This window comes from Aquarana catesbeiana, linkage group LG08, assembly GCF_042186555.1.
Source record: "Aquarana catesbeiana isolate 2022-GZ linkage group LG08, ASM4218655v1, whole genome shotgun sequence".
NCBI classification, from domain to species: Eukaryota; Metazoa; Chordata; class Amphibia; order Anura; family Ranidae; genus Aquarana; species Aquarana catesbeiana.
Genome location: NC_133331.1, coordinates 303,904,655 through 303,921,617, shown reverse-complemented (window position 1 = coordinate 303,921,617; position 16,963 = coordinate 303,904,655). Strand labels below are relative to the sequence as shown.

The following is a 16,963-nucleotide window of genomic DNA, read 5'->3' as shown; positions in this document are numbered from 1 at the left end:
CCTATAGGTAAGCCTTATTCTAGGCTTACCTGTATGTACAAGTGGTGTAACAGAGTTTACAACCACTTTAATGGAACCCCTACACATCTTGCTAATCATTGCGGTTCGGTGTGTAGCGCATTTTTGGAAAAGGGTCAGGCACTTCTTCTCCAGGTTTCCTGCGCGTAGAGCAGCACATTGACATGAATGGGCAGCCCTACAGAGGATTCGCTGGAAGGTGGTTAGAAATGAATTGGAAACCTGTAGGTCCCCTCTCCTTCCCTAGGAGGAGAACTTCTGCTTTTCCACCCCACTGCCCCACTCTCTCTTTCCATCCCCAAGTTGCCCAGACGTTAACTCTACATCTTTACAGAGTACCTTTGTAGGTCCAGAACGTTCCAGTTGGTGAAGCTGGGGTGTCATCAGGAGGCGCATAGTATGAAACCAGAGACCCCATGTTTGTGACTAACAAATCTGGAGTGGGAATCTCATCAGTGACTCCAACCTCTCTGTTCCCACTTCAAGCCCCCCCAAATCAATACGTGCTTAGGTTCCTCAACTGTGGTCAGAGTAAGGAACTTCTCTGGGTTGATGACCTTTTCTACAATAAGCTAAAGGTGACTAGCATCATTTGTGCCCCAATGTTTCTGAAGCAAAGAAGAGTTCCGATATCTATGATGACAAGCTGCAGATTGGTATTGTTGCCCCTTTCTTTTCAGCTGACGAACAGCACAAAGGAATGGGTTCTTGCTAGCTGATGTCGGCTTCTTCTGCTCAAGACAAGTGCTTCTGAGATGTCCGGACTTGCCATAAAAATTGCCCCTGTGAGTGTCATTCAATGCTGGATTGACACCACGAGCTCCATGCGCTGGCCACTGGAAAACAGGTGTAGCAATGTTTTCCATTGGTGATTTCCCTTCTTTTCCAGCCTCTAGGGCAGTGATGGCGAACCTTGGCACCCCAGATGTTTTGGAACTACATTTCCCATGATGCTCTGGCACTCTGTAGTGTAGTGGAGCATCATGGGAAATGTAGTTCCAAAACATCTGGGGTGCCAAGGTTCGCCATCACTGCTCTAGGGGGATCCATGTGGTGCTCAGATACCGGAGTATTGATGTAGATATCTGCTAATTTTGTTCCCACTTTGGCAGATTTTGGCTCATGCTTTAACACACAGGGGTGCTCAACCTTTTGAAGACCGAGGGCCAGTTAAGTGATTTGTTAATTGGTCATGGGGGGCCACAAGGAAATGAAATGGTTCAGAAATGGGATTTTTTTATATTTTGAATAGCATAATGAATATTTTCCTCCTGTAGCTGCTAAATGCTGATGGGAGGAAGAGGAGGAGAAGCTGGATTTCCGTGTTCGCAGGAGGAAAATGGAGAGGATCGGTTCCTGTATATGCAGGAATATGTATATCCTAGGGTTGCCACCTTTTCTTCAAGCCAAACCCCGAACACTTTAGCAGCTTGGGAGACCTTTGGGTGCCCCAAGGAGAGTAGTAATGCGGTGCGCATAGCGTGCCACAGCAAACCCTCTCTCCTCCCCAAGTGATGGCGAACCTGATGGCTGCCCGCAGCTCCCAGACGGAAACAGATTTGTGTGTGACTATCTTGGTTACTTGGGGAGCCACAGCCTGGTCTGAATCATATGCCTGGCTTTCAGGCCGCCTGAAACCTGGACACGATTAAAAACCCGGACGTCTAGGGGAATCCTGGACAGGTGGCAACCCTAGTATATCCTCCTGTCCAAGAGTCCGCACGGGCCCCATGGAGCATGAAGCGGGGTCACCATTGAGACTCCTGATGCTACACCAGTGGTTGGGGATAGTGTGGTAAAAACACCTCTTAATCATGAGGTTTTACTGCCCCCCAAACTGCAAATTTAAACAAGCCCTTACTGTCCTGAGCCCCCAATAAGGCTGCTTTCACACTGATGTGCTGCGATTTACCCGCACTGTGGGTGCAGAGCAGTGCACCTGTGCCTTTCCTGCGGGTTAGTTGCACTTTGCAATGGAACTTCTTGAACTCTCTCTCTCACTGCTAAAACACAGATGGATGACTCTCTATATCAGGGTTTCTCAACCACGTTCAATGGAACCGTAGGGTTCCTCCAAGATTGCTATACCAAGTGATATAATAGATGAATAAAGTTCAGTTCAAAAGCACCATTTATTGAATAGATTACTAAAGTTCATGTACAAAATAATAATAATAATCCACAGTAATGGTTCCAGATGGCCAAGTATAGATATAAACCAGACTCACTTATAGTTGATGGCAGTGGTGGAACTACCAGGGTCACAGCAGTCGCACTTGCTGCTTGCCCGGGAAGGGTCGCCCGCAGGGGTGGGGGATGCTGAGTACCTGCCGCCGCATATTGCTGCAGTCAGATGCATGACATGATGTCAGGAGGCGGAGCAGACTGGAGCAGTAAGTCAGCTGATGGCCAGTAGAGTGAAGGGGGAGGAGCGCTCTGCCCTACGTGCAGACCCTGTATCAGGAGAGGCATCACTGGAGGCACCAGAAGGGGAATCGACCGACACTGAGAGCAGGTGAGTGCCAGTGTCACCATCCCATCACCACCGCTGCCTCTGACTGATCCCCTCCCCTCAGGCAGCAGTGATGAAGGGGATAGGGATGACATCAGTGGTGTGGATAGGGATCACATCAGTGGCAGTGGACTGATGTCATCCTTATCCCCATCTCTGCCACTGATGTCATCCCTATCCTCACCACCACCTCCATCACTGATGTCATCCCTATCCTCACCACCACCTCCATCACTGATGTCATCCCTATCCTCACCACCACCTCCATCACTGATGTCATCCCTATCCTCACCACCACCTCCATCATTGATGTCATCCCTATCCTCACCACCTCCGCCACTGATGTCATCCTTATCCCCACCACCACCTCCGCCACTGATGTCATCCTTATCCCCACCTCCGCCACTGATGTCATCCTTATCCCCACCACCACCTCCGCCACTGATGTCATCCTTATCCCCACCACCACCTCTGCCACTGATGTCGCCCCTATCCCCACCACCACCTCTGCCACTGATGTCGCCCCTATCCCCACTACCACCTCTGCCACTGGCGTCATCCCTATCCCCACCACCACCTCTGCCACTGGCGTCATCTCTATCCCCACCACCACCTCCATCACTGATGTCACCCCTATCCCCACCACCACCTCTGCCACTGGCGTCATCCCTATCCCCACCACAACCTCCACCACTGATGTCACCCCTATCCCCACCACCACCACCTCCATCACTGATGTCACCCCTATCCCCACCACCACCTCTGCCACTGGCGTCATCCCTATCCCCACCACCACCTCCGCCACTGATGTCATCCCTATCCTTACCACCACCACTGATGTCGTCCCTATTTTCACCATTCCTACTGATGTCATCCCTATCCCCACCACCACCTCCGCCACTGATGTCATCCCTATCCCCACCACTGATGTCATCCCTATTCCCACCACCACTGCCACTGATGTCATCCCTATCCTCACCACCACCACTGATCCCTTTCCCTCCCACCACCGCAAGTGGATTGATCCCATTCCCCTCCATCTAATTAGTAAATAGAGTCCACCTGTGTGTAATTTAATCCCAGTATAAATACAGCTGTTCTGTGAAGCCCTCAGAGGTTTGTTAGAGAACCTAAGTGAAAAAACAGCATCATGAAGGCCAAGGAACTCGCCAGACAGGTCAGAGATAAAGTTGTGGAGAAGTTTAAAGCAGGGTTAGGTTATAAAAAAATATCCCAAGCTTTAAACATCTCACGGAGCTCTGTTCAATCCATCATCGGAAAATGGAAAGAGTATGGCACAACTGCAAACCTACCAAGACATGGCCGTCCACTTAAACTGACAGGCCAGGCAAGAACATTAATCAGAGACGCAGCCAAGAGGTCCATGGTAACTCTGGAGGAGCTGCAGAGATCCACAGCTCAGGTGGGAGAATCTATCCAAAGGACAACTATTATTCGTGTTCTCCACAAATCTGACCTTTATGGAAGAGTGACAAGAAGAAAGACATTATTGAAAGAAAGCCATAAGAAGTCCTGTTTGTAGTTGGCGAGAAGCCATGTGGGGGACACAACAAACATGTAGAAGAAGGTGCTCTGGTCAGATGAGACCAAAATTTTTCTTTTTGGCCTAAAAGCAAAACGTTATGTGTGGCGGAAAACTAACACTGCACATCACCCTGAACACACCATCCCCACCGTGAAACATGGTGGTGGCAGCATCCTGTTGTGGGGATGCTTTTCATCCACAGGGACAGGTCAGAGTTGATGGGAAGGTGGATGGAACCAAATACAGGGCAATCTTAGAAGAAAACCCGTCAGAGTCTGCAAAAGACTTGAGACTGGGGCGGAGGTTCACCTTCCAGGAGGACAACTACCCGAAACATAAAGCCAGAGCTACAATGGAATGGTTTAGATCAAAGCATATTCATGTGTTATAGAATGGCCCAGTCACAGTCCAGACCTAAATCCAATGGAGAATCTGTGGCAAGACTTGAAAATTGCTGTTCACAGACGCTCTCCATCCCATCTGACAGAGCTTGAGATATTTTGCAAATAAGAAGAATGGGCAAAAATGTCCCTCTCTAGATGTGCAAAGCTGGTAGAGACATCCCAAAAAAGACTTGCAGCTGTAATTGCAGTGAAAGGCGGTTCTACAAAGTATTGACTCAGGGGGGTGCCATACAAATGCCCCCCACACTTTTCACATATTTATTTGTAAAGCATTTTGAAAACCATTTATCATTTTCCTTCCGCTTCACAATTATGTGCCACTTTGTATTGGTCCATCACATAAAATCCCAATAAAATACATTTATGTTTTTGGTTGTAACATGACAAAATGTGGAAAATTTCAAGGGGTGTGAATACTTTTTCAAGGGGCTGTATTTCGTGTCTAAGGTTTACACAACTTTAAGACAAGGATATCCGGGTTACGGCACCAATATGTTGTTAATAATTAATAAATTCTTATAATTGTGGAAACAGGAAGCATTTTTGTGGAACACAACCTTGTTCAAGTGATTTCCAGGTAACGTTGGTTCTTTTCCAGAGATTAGTAACATCATCAGTAAAAAAAAAAAAAATCATATCATGAAGAATGCAAAAAAAAAAAAAAAGTAGAGAGAACACCCGAGTGTTGGCAGGAAAAGAGACAGAAAGGGCTGCAGGCAGACCTCACCACCAAAGCCTACGAGAAAAAGCCAACAGGAGATCCAGCCCAGCGGACTTCCACCTGAAATGTCACTTTTGACACAATGTACTCTTTAACAAACGAATTTTCCTAATCCTACAGCTTTCCTATGTACTGAAAAGATTCACCAATTAAATGGCACTGTATATATTTCAAAAGAGTCATTAGGTAAGTGTTCTCTAATGTATGTTCCTTCAGGTGTAAAACATTTCCCGCACGCTGACCATAAAAAAATACACTATATTACCAAAAGTATTGGTAGCCTGCCTTTACACTTTAATGGCATCCCAGTCTTAGTCCATAGGGTTCAATATTGAGCTGGCCCACCCATGACCAGTAGCAAACAATATATCCCCTGAAAAAGCCCAGCGGGCGAAACATGTCGAGATTCTGTCATCATAACACCGCCTTGAAAAACAGGAACTACTGTACACTATATTACCAAAAGTATTGGTCTTAGTCCATAGGGTTCAATATCGAGCTGGCCCACCCATGACCAGTAGCAAACGATATATCCTCTGAAGAAGCCCAGCGGGCGAAACATGCCGAGATTCTGTCATCATAACACTGCCTTGAAAAACAGGAACTACTGTACACTATATTACCAAAAGTATTGGTCTTAGTCCGTAAGGTTCAATATGGAGTTGGCCCACCCTTTGCAGCTATATACCTTACAGCTTCAACTCTTCTGGGAAGGCTGTCCACAAGGTTTAGGGGGGTGTCTATGGGAATGTTTGACCATTCTTCCAGAAGCGCATTTGTGAAGTCAGGCACTGATGTTAGACGAGAAGGCCTGGCTCGCAGTCTCCTCTCTAATTCATCCCAAAGGTGTTCTATTTGGTTGAAGTCAGGAATCTGTGCAGGCTAGTCAAGTTCCTCCACCCCAAACTCGCTCATCCATGTCTTTGTGGACCTTGCTTTGTGCACTGGTCCAAATCATTTGGTGGAGGGGGGATTATGGTGTGGGGTTGTTTTTCAGGGGTTGGACTTGGCCCCTTAGTTCCAGTGAAGGGAACTCTTAAGGCGTCAGCATACCAAGACATTTTGGACAATTTTATGCTCACAACTTTGTGGCAACAGTTTGGGGATGGGCCTTTCCTGTTCCAACTTGACTGCGCACCAGTGCACAAAGCAAGGTTCATAAAGACATGGATGAGTGAGTTTGGGGTGGAGGAACTTGAACATAGACACATAGACACACTCCTAAACCTTGTGGACAGCCTCCCCAGAAGAGTTGAAGCTGTTATAGCTGCAAAGGGTGGGCCAACTCAATACTGAACCCTACAGACTAAGACTGGGATGCCATTAAAGTGTGTGTAAAGGCAGGTGTCCCTATACTTTTGGAAATATAGTGTACAGTAGTTCCTGTTTTTCAAGGCGGTGTTATGATGACAGAATCCCGACATGTTTCGCCCGCTGGGCTTCTTCAGGGGATATATTGATTGCTATTGGTCATAGGTAGACCAACTCAATATTGAACCCTGTCGGGATTGTGTCATCATAACAGGAACTACTGTACACTATATTTCCAAAAGTAATGGGACACCTGCCTTTACACACACATTAACTTTAATGGCATCCCAGTCTTAATGTGTATGTAAAGGCAGGCGTCCCAATCCTTTTGGTAATATAGTGTACAGTAGTTCCTGTTTTTCAAGGCGGTGTTATGATGACAGAATCCCAACATGTTTCGCCCGCTGGGCTTCTTCAGGGGATATACTGTTTGCTACTGGTCATGGGTGGGCCAACTCAATATTGAACCCTACGTACTAAGACTGGGATGCCATTAAAGTTAATGTGTGTAAAGGCAGGCATCCCAATACTTTTGGAAATATAGTGTACAGTAGTTCCTGTTTTTCAAGGTGGTGTTATGATGACACAATCCTGACATGTTTTGCCCGCTGGGCTTCTTCAGGGGATATAAATTTTTGCTACTGGTCATGGGTGGGCCAACTCAATATTGAACCCTACAGACTAAGACTGGGATGCCATTGAAGTTAATGTGTGTGTAAAGGCAGATGTCCCAATACTTTTAGAAATATAGTGTACAGTAGTTTCTGATTTTCAAGGCGGTGTTATGATGACAGAATCCCGACATGTTTCGCCCACTGGGCTTCTTCTAATATAGTGTATTCTCCTGCCCTGGAGTCCAACAAAGATTTCTTTCCAAGTGAAATGTTTCCCACAGTCAGAACATGGAAAAGGGTGTTAGCCTGAGTGAACTCTCTGGTGTTTAAAAAGAGTCTCTTTGCCGAATGAAACATTTCCCGCACTCTGAACACGAAGAGGGATGCTCACAATTTTTCCGATATTTATGACGTTTTTTTCTATCTGAACAAAACACTTTCCTCATTCTGGACGTGAATGACGTTACCCTGCGTGAAATATTTTTTGGTGTCTAAGCAAATTCCTTTTATTAGTGAAACCTTTCCCACACACTGAACATGAAAAAGGACGCTCCCCCGTGTGGATTCTCTGATGTCTAAGAAGGTGTGACGTCTGCGTGAAACTTTTCCCACATTCTGGGCACGAATAAGGACGCTCACCGGTGTGAACTCTCCGGTGGATAAGAAAGTGTTGTTTCATTGAGAACCTTTTCCCGCACTCTGAACACGAATAAGGGCGCACACCCGTGTGAATTCTCTGGTGAATAAATAAGTGTTGCTTAAGAACAAAACTTTTCTCGCACTCCGTGCAGGAATAAGGCCGGTGGCCTGTGTGAATTCTCTGGTGAATAGTGAGTCCTTCTCTCTGACTAAAAGTTTTCCCGCACTCCGAGCATGAATAGGGACGCTCGCCCGTGTGAACTTTCTGGTGTTTATGAAGCTCCTCTATCCGGGCAAAACGCTTCCCGCACTCCGAACATGAATACGGACGCTCACCCGTGTGGATCCTCAGATGACCGAGAAGGCTTGCCTTCTGACTGAAACGTTTCCCGCACTCCGAACATGGGAACGGACGCTCGCCCGTGTGAGTTCTCTGGTGCGTAAGAAGGTGTCCTTTCGTAGTGAAAGTTTTTCCGCACTCCGAACATGAAAAGGGACGCTCGTCTGCGTGTGCCGGACAGGACAATGAACTCTCTCCTACGTCAACTCCTTCTCGGCTTAACGAAGATTTTTTGGCTTTGGATGGATCTGTTGATTTCTCCAGACTGCGAGATCTTAGACTTCTATCTGGAGTTACGGAATGTGATTTATCAGACGACTTCTGAGGATTAGAGTGACCCTTTGATCTCTGTGGATTCTGATTAATGACCTTTACTCCTGGAAACTGTCGTGCATTGTCACTGGATTTTGCATTACAATCTGGAGATGAACTAGGACGTCTCTCAGAGATATTCCCGACATAGTGTCCACCTGTTGGAAAACAATTTCTAACTTAATTTTATTATTATCATGTTGAAGTTTTCTTCATTTCTTATATTCAAATATCATGTGTGCGGATCTAGCACTAAACTGTTTAGGGGTTCAACTATGATATAAAAATACGAATGCAAACCCGATAAAGGATGAAATGCAACTTTGTACAGTATCTCCGCCTCATTTGTTGGGAACATGACATTATATTGAGGAATGGAGATGGACCTTTCATATGGTGTACAGTATCTCCTCCTCATTTGTTGGGAACATGACATTATATTGAGGAATGGAGATGGACCTTTCATATGGTGTACAGTATCTCCTCCTCATTTGTTGGGAACATGACGTTATATTGAGGAATGGAGATGGACCTTTCATATGGTGTACAGTATCTCCTCCTCATTTGTTGGGAACATGACATTATATTGAGGAATGGAGATGGACCTTTCATATGGTGTACAGTATCTCCTCCTCATTTGTTGGGAACATGACATTATATTGAGGAATGGAGATGGACCTTTCATATGGTGTACAGTATCTCCTCCTCATTTGTTGGGAACATGACATTATATTGAAGAATGGAGATGGACCTTTCATATGGTGTACAGTATCTCCTCCTCATTTGTTGGGAACATGACATTATATTGAAGAATGGAGATGGACCTTTCATATGGTGTAAAGTATCTCCACCTCGTTTGTTGGCAATAAGACGGTATATTGAGGAAAGGAGATGGTGTACACTATATTGGGAACATTGGGTAGTGTGATAAATATAAGAATTACATTCTTCTTGGGAGGACTGGAGATTTCATATACCATATGGCATACTATAATTCCACCTCATTTGTTGAGAACATTAAATAGTGGGGTAGGTATATTAATGACAATCTTGCTATCTACAGTTAAGGTTTCTAATTATTTCCTGTAGTGAAAGGATGTAAAGAGCTCTATCTTGAACAAAGCCAGCATACTCTTTACATAATTGGACAGTAACAGCTGTAAAATGAGGAATAGTCTTCTGCAGGAACTCGTTCTACCTGAGTGGAAGTGCTTCTAATATTTGTAGCAATAATCTTTGTAGAATGTTGATCTGAGGAGATATCTGATTGCCTTTTGGGATCAGGAAGGAAATTTTTTTAACCTGAAGAAAAGTGTGCAAAATGTTGTCTGCCCTCCTCTGGATTATTGTTTTTACTTACTTGTGCCTATATAAAGAGAAGATTCCTTCTGTTTACTTTTTGTAATCGTCTCCCCCTCCTCCATCGACTGCTGATCTCCACTCACCAACGTCTCTTCTTCTTCCTCTTTAATCTCAACTTTGAGGTCTTTCAGATCTTCAGCCTAAAACCCAAAGATGATGGAACACATTTATAAATGGAAAACAACAACGTTACATAGAAGAACGTCCTCTCATAGCTCAGTCCCACCTACCTGATGATGATGAGGGATGGTGTGATCTTCCTGTGTGGAATCCCGGGAATACAGAGGATGGGGACATCTCTCTGGTGGGTTCCCATTACTGGATCCATCTGTAGGAAACACACACAGTGACTGAATACAGTTTCTGTTTCCTAATTTTTAGGCAAACTGGATAGACATTTGTCTTTTTTTTTAACATAAGTTGGACTTGATGGACTTGTGTCTTTTTTTCGACCTCACCCACTATGTAACTATGTAACTCATTTAACAATGTAAATTTATACTTTAAACTCCTAAAACTAAAGTAAAAATGTGAACTTTTTCTGCATTTAGTGTTTACTTACTTGTGCCCATACGTAGAGAAGATTCCTCCTGTTTACATTCCATCCTCTCCCCCTCCACCATAGACTCTTCATCTCCACTCACCAAGGTATCTTCTTCTTCTTCTGGATCTTCAACTTTGATGTGTATCATTTCTTCATCCTAAACCCCCAATGTTGATAAAAATGGATTTGTAAACAGAAGCGTGAGATTACATTACATCATCTCAGAACTTTAAATATATTTATATACGAGGTGTGACAATCTAATTTCCGGAATGCCCGTGGCACTATGGTGGCGAGTCACACGGCCATTCACACTCAAGCGTGTTCTTACATGTTCTAAATTGCACTCTCCTGGGTCGCAGACCAGTGGGCTCAGCCTTTACGGAGTAGAAGAAGAAATGTGTGCATTACACTGTTGGCAGAAAAGAAGTGACTGGGATCTGGAGCGGCGGATTATCATCAGATTTTGATGGCCATACTTCTTTTTTAATGAAATATCCATACTAATACTGAACCAAGGGAATATCTGTGATATCACACCATACTTTTTATATCTTAACATCACGTCCAGTACTTTCAATCCTTGGACCCCTATTCTTATTATAACTTTGTCCTCTTCTCTTCCTTCTATAGCTTCTTTACCTGACCCCAACACCATTGGCCGGGTCTTCTAAGCTTCTGACTGTTTGTCAGTCTCTGCACATTTAACGGCACCTTCTGCTTGAAGGACCTTGACCCAAACCTTTTCTGTGGGTAGTTGTTTATGATTTCCACTGTTCCTATGTCTCTCCATGGATCATAAAGGACCATAAAGTGCCCCCCTCCATGACCTTTCCATCAAAATCAACAATGCAACTATTAGTCCCTCCCCTTACGCCAGGGTACTCGATGTAATCCTAGACTCGGACTTGTCATTTCAGCCTCAAGTCCAATCATTGTCAAAAGTTTGTAGAATTCACCTCCGTAACATCTCTAAAATTCGTCCCTTTTTAACAAATGAAACCACCAAGCTCCTCATTCACTCCCTCGTTATCCCTCGCCTTGACTACTGCAACTCCAATCTCATTGGCCTGCCTCTCCATAGGCTCCTCCCCTCTTCAGTCTATCATGAATGCTGCTGCCAGACTTATCCACCTTACCAACCGCTCAGTGTCTACCAACCCTCTCCGCCAATCCCTACACTGGTCTCCATTCAGTGTCTGCCAACCCTCTCCGCCAATCCCTACACTGGTTCCCGATCACCCAGTGAATTAAATTCAAAATACTAACCACAACATAGAAAGCCATTCACAACTCTGCCCCGAGCTACATCACCAATCTTGTCTCCAAATATCACCCAAATTATCCTCTCTGCTCTTCTCAAGACCTCCTACTCTCAAGCTCTCTCTTATCTCCTCCTCTCATGCTCATCTCCAGGATTTCTCCAGAGCCTCTCCCATCCTCTGGAACTCGCTACCTCCACCGGTCTGGCTATCCCCTACTCTTGCTACCTTCAGGCGATCCCTGAAAACTCATCTCTTCAGGGAAGCCTATCACGTCTCCAACTAATCTCCTACCACTTCCATCAGCTCATTCCCCACAGTTACAACCTTTTGTACCACCTGCCCCACCCTATTAGATTGTAAGCTCTTCTGAGCAGGGCCCTCTTAAAGTGGAGTTCCACCCACTTTTACAACTCTTCAGCCTTCCTCACTAAACTGTGCACTGTAAACGAAGTGGATATTTTTAAATTTTTTTTCTCAGCACTTACTGTATATCTGCTGTATTCATTTTTCACTTCCTCCTCCCTGGCCATGGCCCATCGCATCATTTCCTGTTTGCAATGCCTTCTGGGAAGGGGCGGCAACTTCCTCTGACACTGCCGTTGCTATGGAAACCTGACCTGAAACCTATTACACTGCTTGTGCTGCACTGAGCATGTGCGAGATCTGCAAGGATGAGATCCAGGAAGAAATACAGTCTGGCTTCAGATGCCCACACTTAAAATGGCCACGGCCTGCTGGAAGTTTATAAAATAACAAACTACTGCTATAAACTAACAAAACAGACCTTAATTTACAGACTAACTTTACTAGAATACAATAAGCTTGTGTATTATAGGGATATTTTTATTTAAAAAGTATCATTTCGGCCGGAACACCACTTTAATCCTCTTGTATTTTATGGTATTATAACTGTATTGTCTCCTTTTTATATTGTAAAGCACTGCATAAACTGTTGGCTCTATATAAATCCTGTATAATAATAATAATAATAATAAAGAAAATACCATTTTTTGTACTTTGTACTTCCCTTACATTTATTTTCTTATTGTCTACTAGAGGACACAGGTCCCGACCTTCTAATCCGTAACGGTTACTTGCTTACTAAACTGAGGCATGACAGTTGGAGGCATGGTTATGCAATGGGCTGCGTTCACACCTGAGCGTCTTTGAAGGTTTTTTTCTGTTTCTATGCTTGATTTTGGTACGTTTGTATACTCATTTTTATACAGCGTTTTTAAGCTTTAGGGTTTTTTTTTTTATATTATCCAATAGACAAAACTATCATCTGTTGCATCATTAGCTTTTCCATTAGCTTTTATTTCTTTTTTTTTATTATTATTATGCATTATTTTTATTTCTTTTTTTGTTAGGCCTCTTTCACACCGATATGTTTTTCTGGCGTTTTTACGTTTTAAAAACGCAAAAAAAAATTTTCCCCTTAAATCCCATGAAAAGTCACAGCTTCCCATTGAAATGAATGTAAATCATGGCAAAAATGCACTGCGATTTGCTTTTTGGTGCATTTTTGAGTCACATGTCCATTTTTTTTTTTTACAGCAGCAGGCAACCCAAAAATGCACCAGAAACGCACAGGAAACAGATATGAAACACAGCATTTTGCTGCAGAGCAGTGTGTAAGGGCCCTTAGGGTAAGGTTAGGGTTAGGATTCGGGGTTGGGCTAGAATTAGGATTAGGGTTATTTATTTTTTTGTTAGGGTTAGGATGTTAATACTACTAATAATAAATAAATAAATAAATAAATGTAAAATAAATTCACAAATAAATAATCATTAAAAAATACTATGTAATAATAAATAAATAATCAACTCCTAATACTTAAAAAAATAAAATAATAATAAAAAAATAAACATCCTAACACAAAATAAAAAAAAATAAAATAAAAAAAGTTATTATTAATAATATTTTTCTTTTGTTTGGGTGTTTATTATTTTATTAGTATATTAATAACAATAATACATTTTTTTTTTTTAAGGTTAGGGGTTAATTATTATTTATTTATGTATTATTACAGATTTTGACATTTGAGCAGAAAATCGTGCAAACGGGCGACAAAAAGCAACAAATGCGCGCAAAAAACACGCAAATTCTGCATTTCCCTTCATTTCTCTGGGAATAAAACCACGCCAAAAACTTGCAAATCTGCTCAATTTGAGCTACAAAAAAAGCTCTAGAACTTTTTTGAGCTTCAGGCCTTTGGCTTCAGGCGACTTGGAGAACCATCTCCATAGAGAATAATTGATTTTTTTTTTCTCCTCCAGCGTTTTGGAGCTTCAAGCTAAAGCGGAACTAAACCCTCCTATCCATTAGAGCCAAGGAAGCTTCCATCTTAAATCGATGAGTTTAGTTCTGCTTTACTGTGTTTTGTTTTGGCAGCATCCATAACTTCTAAAGTCAGCTCCATAGCCCAGTTATTTATGGTTCCTACTGTTCCTGTGTCCCTCAATGATCTCCAAGAAAAATTTATTATGGTATGGTACTCATCCTAAACATCTCCACTCACCGTCTCTTCTTCTTCCTCTTTTTCCTCATCTTTGATGTCTTTCTGTTCCTCATCCTAAACCCCAAAGATGATAAAGTATATTTGGAAGAAATAAACAAGAGATTATATAGAAGAATTACATGTTATAGTTTTGAATACATTTTAGGTCTTCATCATCAGTCCCACCTACCTGATCATGGTGAGGGATCCCTTGTCTGTTACTGGATAATGACCCAGAATTCCTGGCACCGCTCACCTCTCCTGTCAGCAGCTCCATCATCTTCTTGATGACCTTTAGAATTTTCTTCTCTTTACCCTTTGGTGTCAGGCAGTGAGGTGGAGACACTGTGGTGGGCGACTCCCCACGTTGGCAGCTGTTGGGTGTTAATAGATCAGCAGATGTTTTCCTCACTACTTTATAATCCTGTTTATAAAGAGAGAAATTTATCACTACAGACTTCCCAGAATCCTCCTCACCTCTCCGGTCAGGTCTGTGTTTTATTAATAGAGATAAGAGTGATGTCATGTGACCTCCCAGAATCCTCCTCACCTCTCCGGTCAGGTCTGTGTTTTATTAATAGAGATAAGAGTGATGTCATGTGACCTCCCAGAATCCTCCTCACCTCTCCAGTCAGGTCTGTGTTTTATTAATAGAGATAAGAGTGATGTCATGTGACCTCCCAGAATCCCCCTCACCTCTCCGGTCAGGTCTGTGTTTTATTAATAGAGATAAGAGTGATGTCATGTGACCTCCCAGAATCCTCCTCACCTCTCCGGTCAGGTCTGTGTTTTATTAATAGAGACAAGAGTGATGTCATGTGACCTCCCAGAATCCTCCTCACCTCTCCGGTCAGCAGGTAGAGGATCCCCAGGGTGAGGTCTAGGATCTTCTCAGTCACTTATCTTTGGTCTTTCCCCATCCTCATTGATGTGGTCATGTGATGTAAACAGGACACTCCTCTCTGTAGATGGATAATAAACTGATAATTATTTTCACTATACAGGTTTGAAGAATGTCTCTACAAGTGCTCCTCCATAGTTCTCATTGGTCTCTCTTGGACCTTTTGTTATACTCTATTACAGGCCTCTTCTTTCAATGATCTGAAAGCAAACCAGAGATTACCTTTTAGGTCACTCTTTCACTTCTCCCACTTCCTTCTGCCCACTTTCCTATTTATTTTAACCCCATGTTTGTCACTTTTTTGTATTTTTTTGTTTGGTGTGTACACTGTTCTGTCACTGTGTGATGTATCCGTTCTATAAACCAGAGGTTCTGGATGGACAGTTGAATAAATGGTTCTATATTTACGATGTATCTGGTCTATAAACCAGAGGCTGTGGATGGACAGTTGGATAAATGGTTCTATATTTAGGATGTATCTGGTCTATAAACCAGAGGCTCTGGATGGAGAGTTGGATACATGGCTCTATATTTAGGATATATCTGGTCTATAAACCAGAGGCTCTGGATGGACAGTTGGATAAATGGTTCTATATTTAGGATGTATCTGGTCTATAAACCAGAGGCTCTGGATGGACAGTTGGATAAATGGTTCTATATTTAGGATATATCTGGTCTATAAATCAGATGTTCTGGATGGACAGTTGGATAAATGGTTCTATATTTAGGATATATCTGGTCTATAAACCAGAGGCTCTGGATGGACAGTTGGATAAATGGTTCTATATTTAGGATATATCTGGTCTATAAATCAGATGTTCTGGATGGACAGTTGGATAAATGGCTCTATATTTAGGATATATCTGGTCTATAAACCAGAGGTTCTGGATGGACAGTTGGATAAATGGTTCTATATTTAGGATGTATCTGGTCTATAAACCAGAGGCTCTGGATGGACAGTTGGATAAATGGTTCTATATTTAGGATATATCTGGTCTATAAATCAGATGTTCTGGATGGACAGTTGGATAAATGGTTCTATATTTAGGATATATCTGGTCTATAAACCAGAGGCTCTGGATGGACAGTTGGATAAATGGTTCTATATTTAGGATATATCTGGTCTATAAATCAGATGTTCTGGATGGACAGTTGGATAAATGGCTCTATATTTAGGATATATCTGGTCTATAAACCAGAGGCTCTGGATGGACAGTTGGATAAATGGTTCTATATTTAGGATGTATCTGGTCTATAAACCAGAGGCTCTGGATGGACAGTTGGATAAATGGTTCTATATTTAGGATGTATCCGGTCTATAAACCAGAGGCTCTGGATGGACAGTTGGATAAATGGTTCTATATTTAGGATATATCTGGTCTATAAACCAGAGGCTCTGGATGGACAGTTGGATAAGTGTGCACATACCATCACAGTGACTATGGAGGAAGAGGACGGACATGACGGGGGATTACTGGGTGTAAATATAAAATATCTTATTACCTCCTCTCCTGCCAGTTCCACCAATGTCTCCTCTCTACTTCCTCCCGACCACCTCACTTCCTGTCCGTACCTGACATCACTTCCTGTCCTTGCCACTACCAATAAGTCTGACTGCCATCTTGTGGGTAATAGAAATATTGCACCCTATGTTGTTTTTAAAAACCTGGAGCTCAAAGGCTACCCTAATGGCCCCTAAACTAAATGTAGGCTTAGGTTTACCCAACTGACGAAATATCCCTCGACCCAAGAGACTCTCCATTGGTTGAGCCTGTTATCGGCTGAGTGCAACCAACTACTGATTTACAATATCCTTTGGTTACATCGAAAAAGAGAAAACATCACTTGCCGTATGGGAGTCTAAAGCCGCCCGGGTCGTCTCTCTCCCTGTGTACCTTTTATTTTTCAGGGCCTACAAAAAAAAAACTCTTTCATACCACATACATCAGGTCTAGTGTGGCCTTAGACCAAAT

At 43.0% G+C, this 16,963-nt stretch overlaps 1 protein-coding gene across 1 annotated transcript; it reads right to left on the bottom strand.

Annotated features, from left to right (window-relative positions):
• Positions 1-6,834: 6,834 nt before the first annotated feature.
• Positions 6,835-16,620, bottom strand: LOC141105138 (uncharacterized). The gene is made up of 7 exons (XM_073595016.1): positions 16,494-16,620; positions 14,280-14,513; positions 14,111-14,164; positions 10,342-10,480; positions 10,010-10,107; positions 9,778-9,919; positions 6,835-8,575 (listed from the first exon to the last, which is right to left on the bottom strand). Exons 2-7 carry the CDS (start codon positions 14,367-14,369, stop codon positions 7,590-7,592), a joined length of 1,509 nt encoding a protein of 502 aa, XP_073451117.1. The 5' UTR covers positions 14,370-14,513; positions 16,494-16,620; the 3' UTR covers positions 6,835-7,589.
• Positions 16,621-16,963: the final 343 nt, after the last annotated feature.

What these genes read in the sequence shown, in the direction of transcription:
- LOC141105138 (XM_073595016.1), bottom strand. Translation starts at nt 14,369, where the DNA reads ATGATGGAGCTGCTGACAGGAGAGGTGAGCGGTGCCAGGAATTCTGGG. An exon ending in CCATCCCTCATCATCATCAG is followed by an intron (nt 9,920 to 10,009) that starts GTAGGTGGGACT and finishes TTTGGGTTTTAG; the next exon opens with GCTGAAGATCTGAAAGACCT. An exon ending in TTCTCTTTATATAGGCACAA is followed by an intron (nt 8,576 to 9,777) that starts GTAAGTAAAAAC and finishes GTTTTCCAACAG; the next exon opens with GTGGACACTATGTCGGGAAT.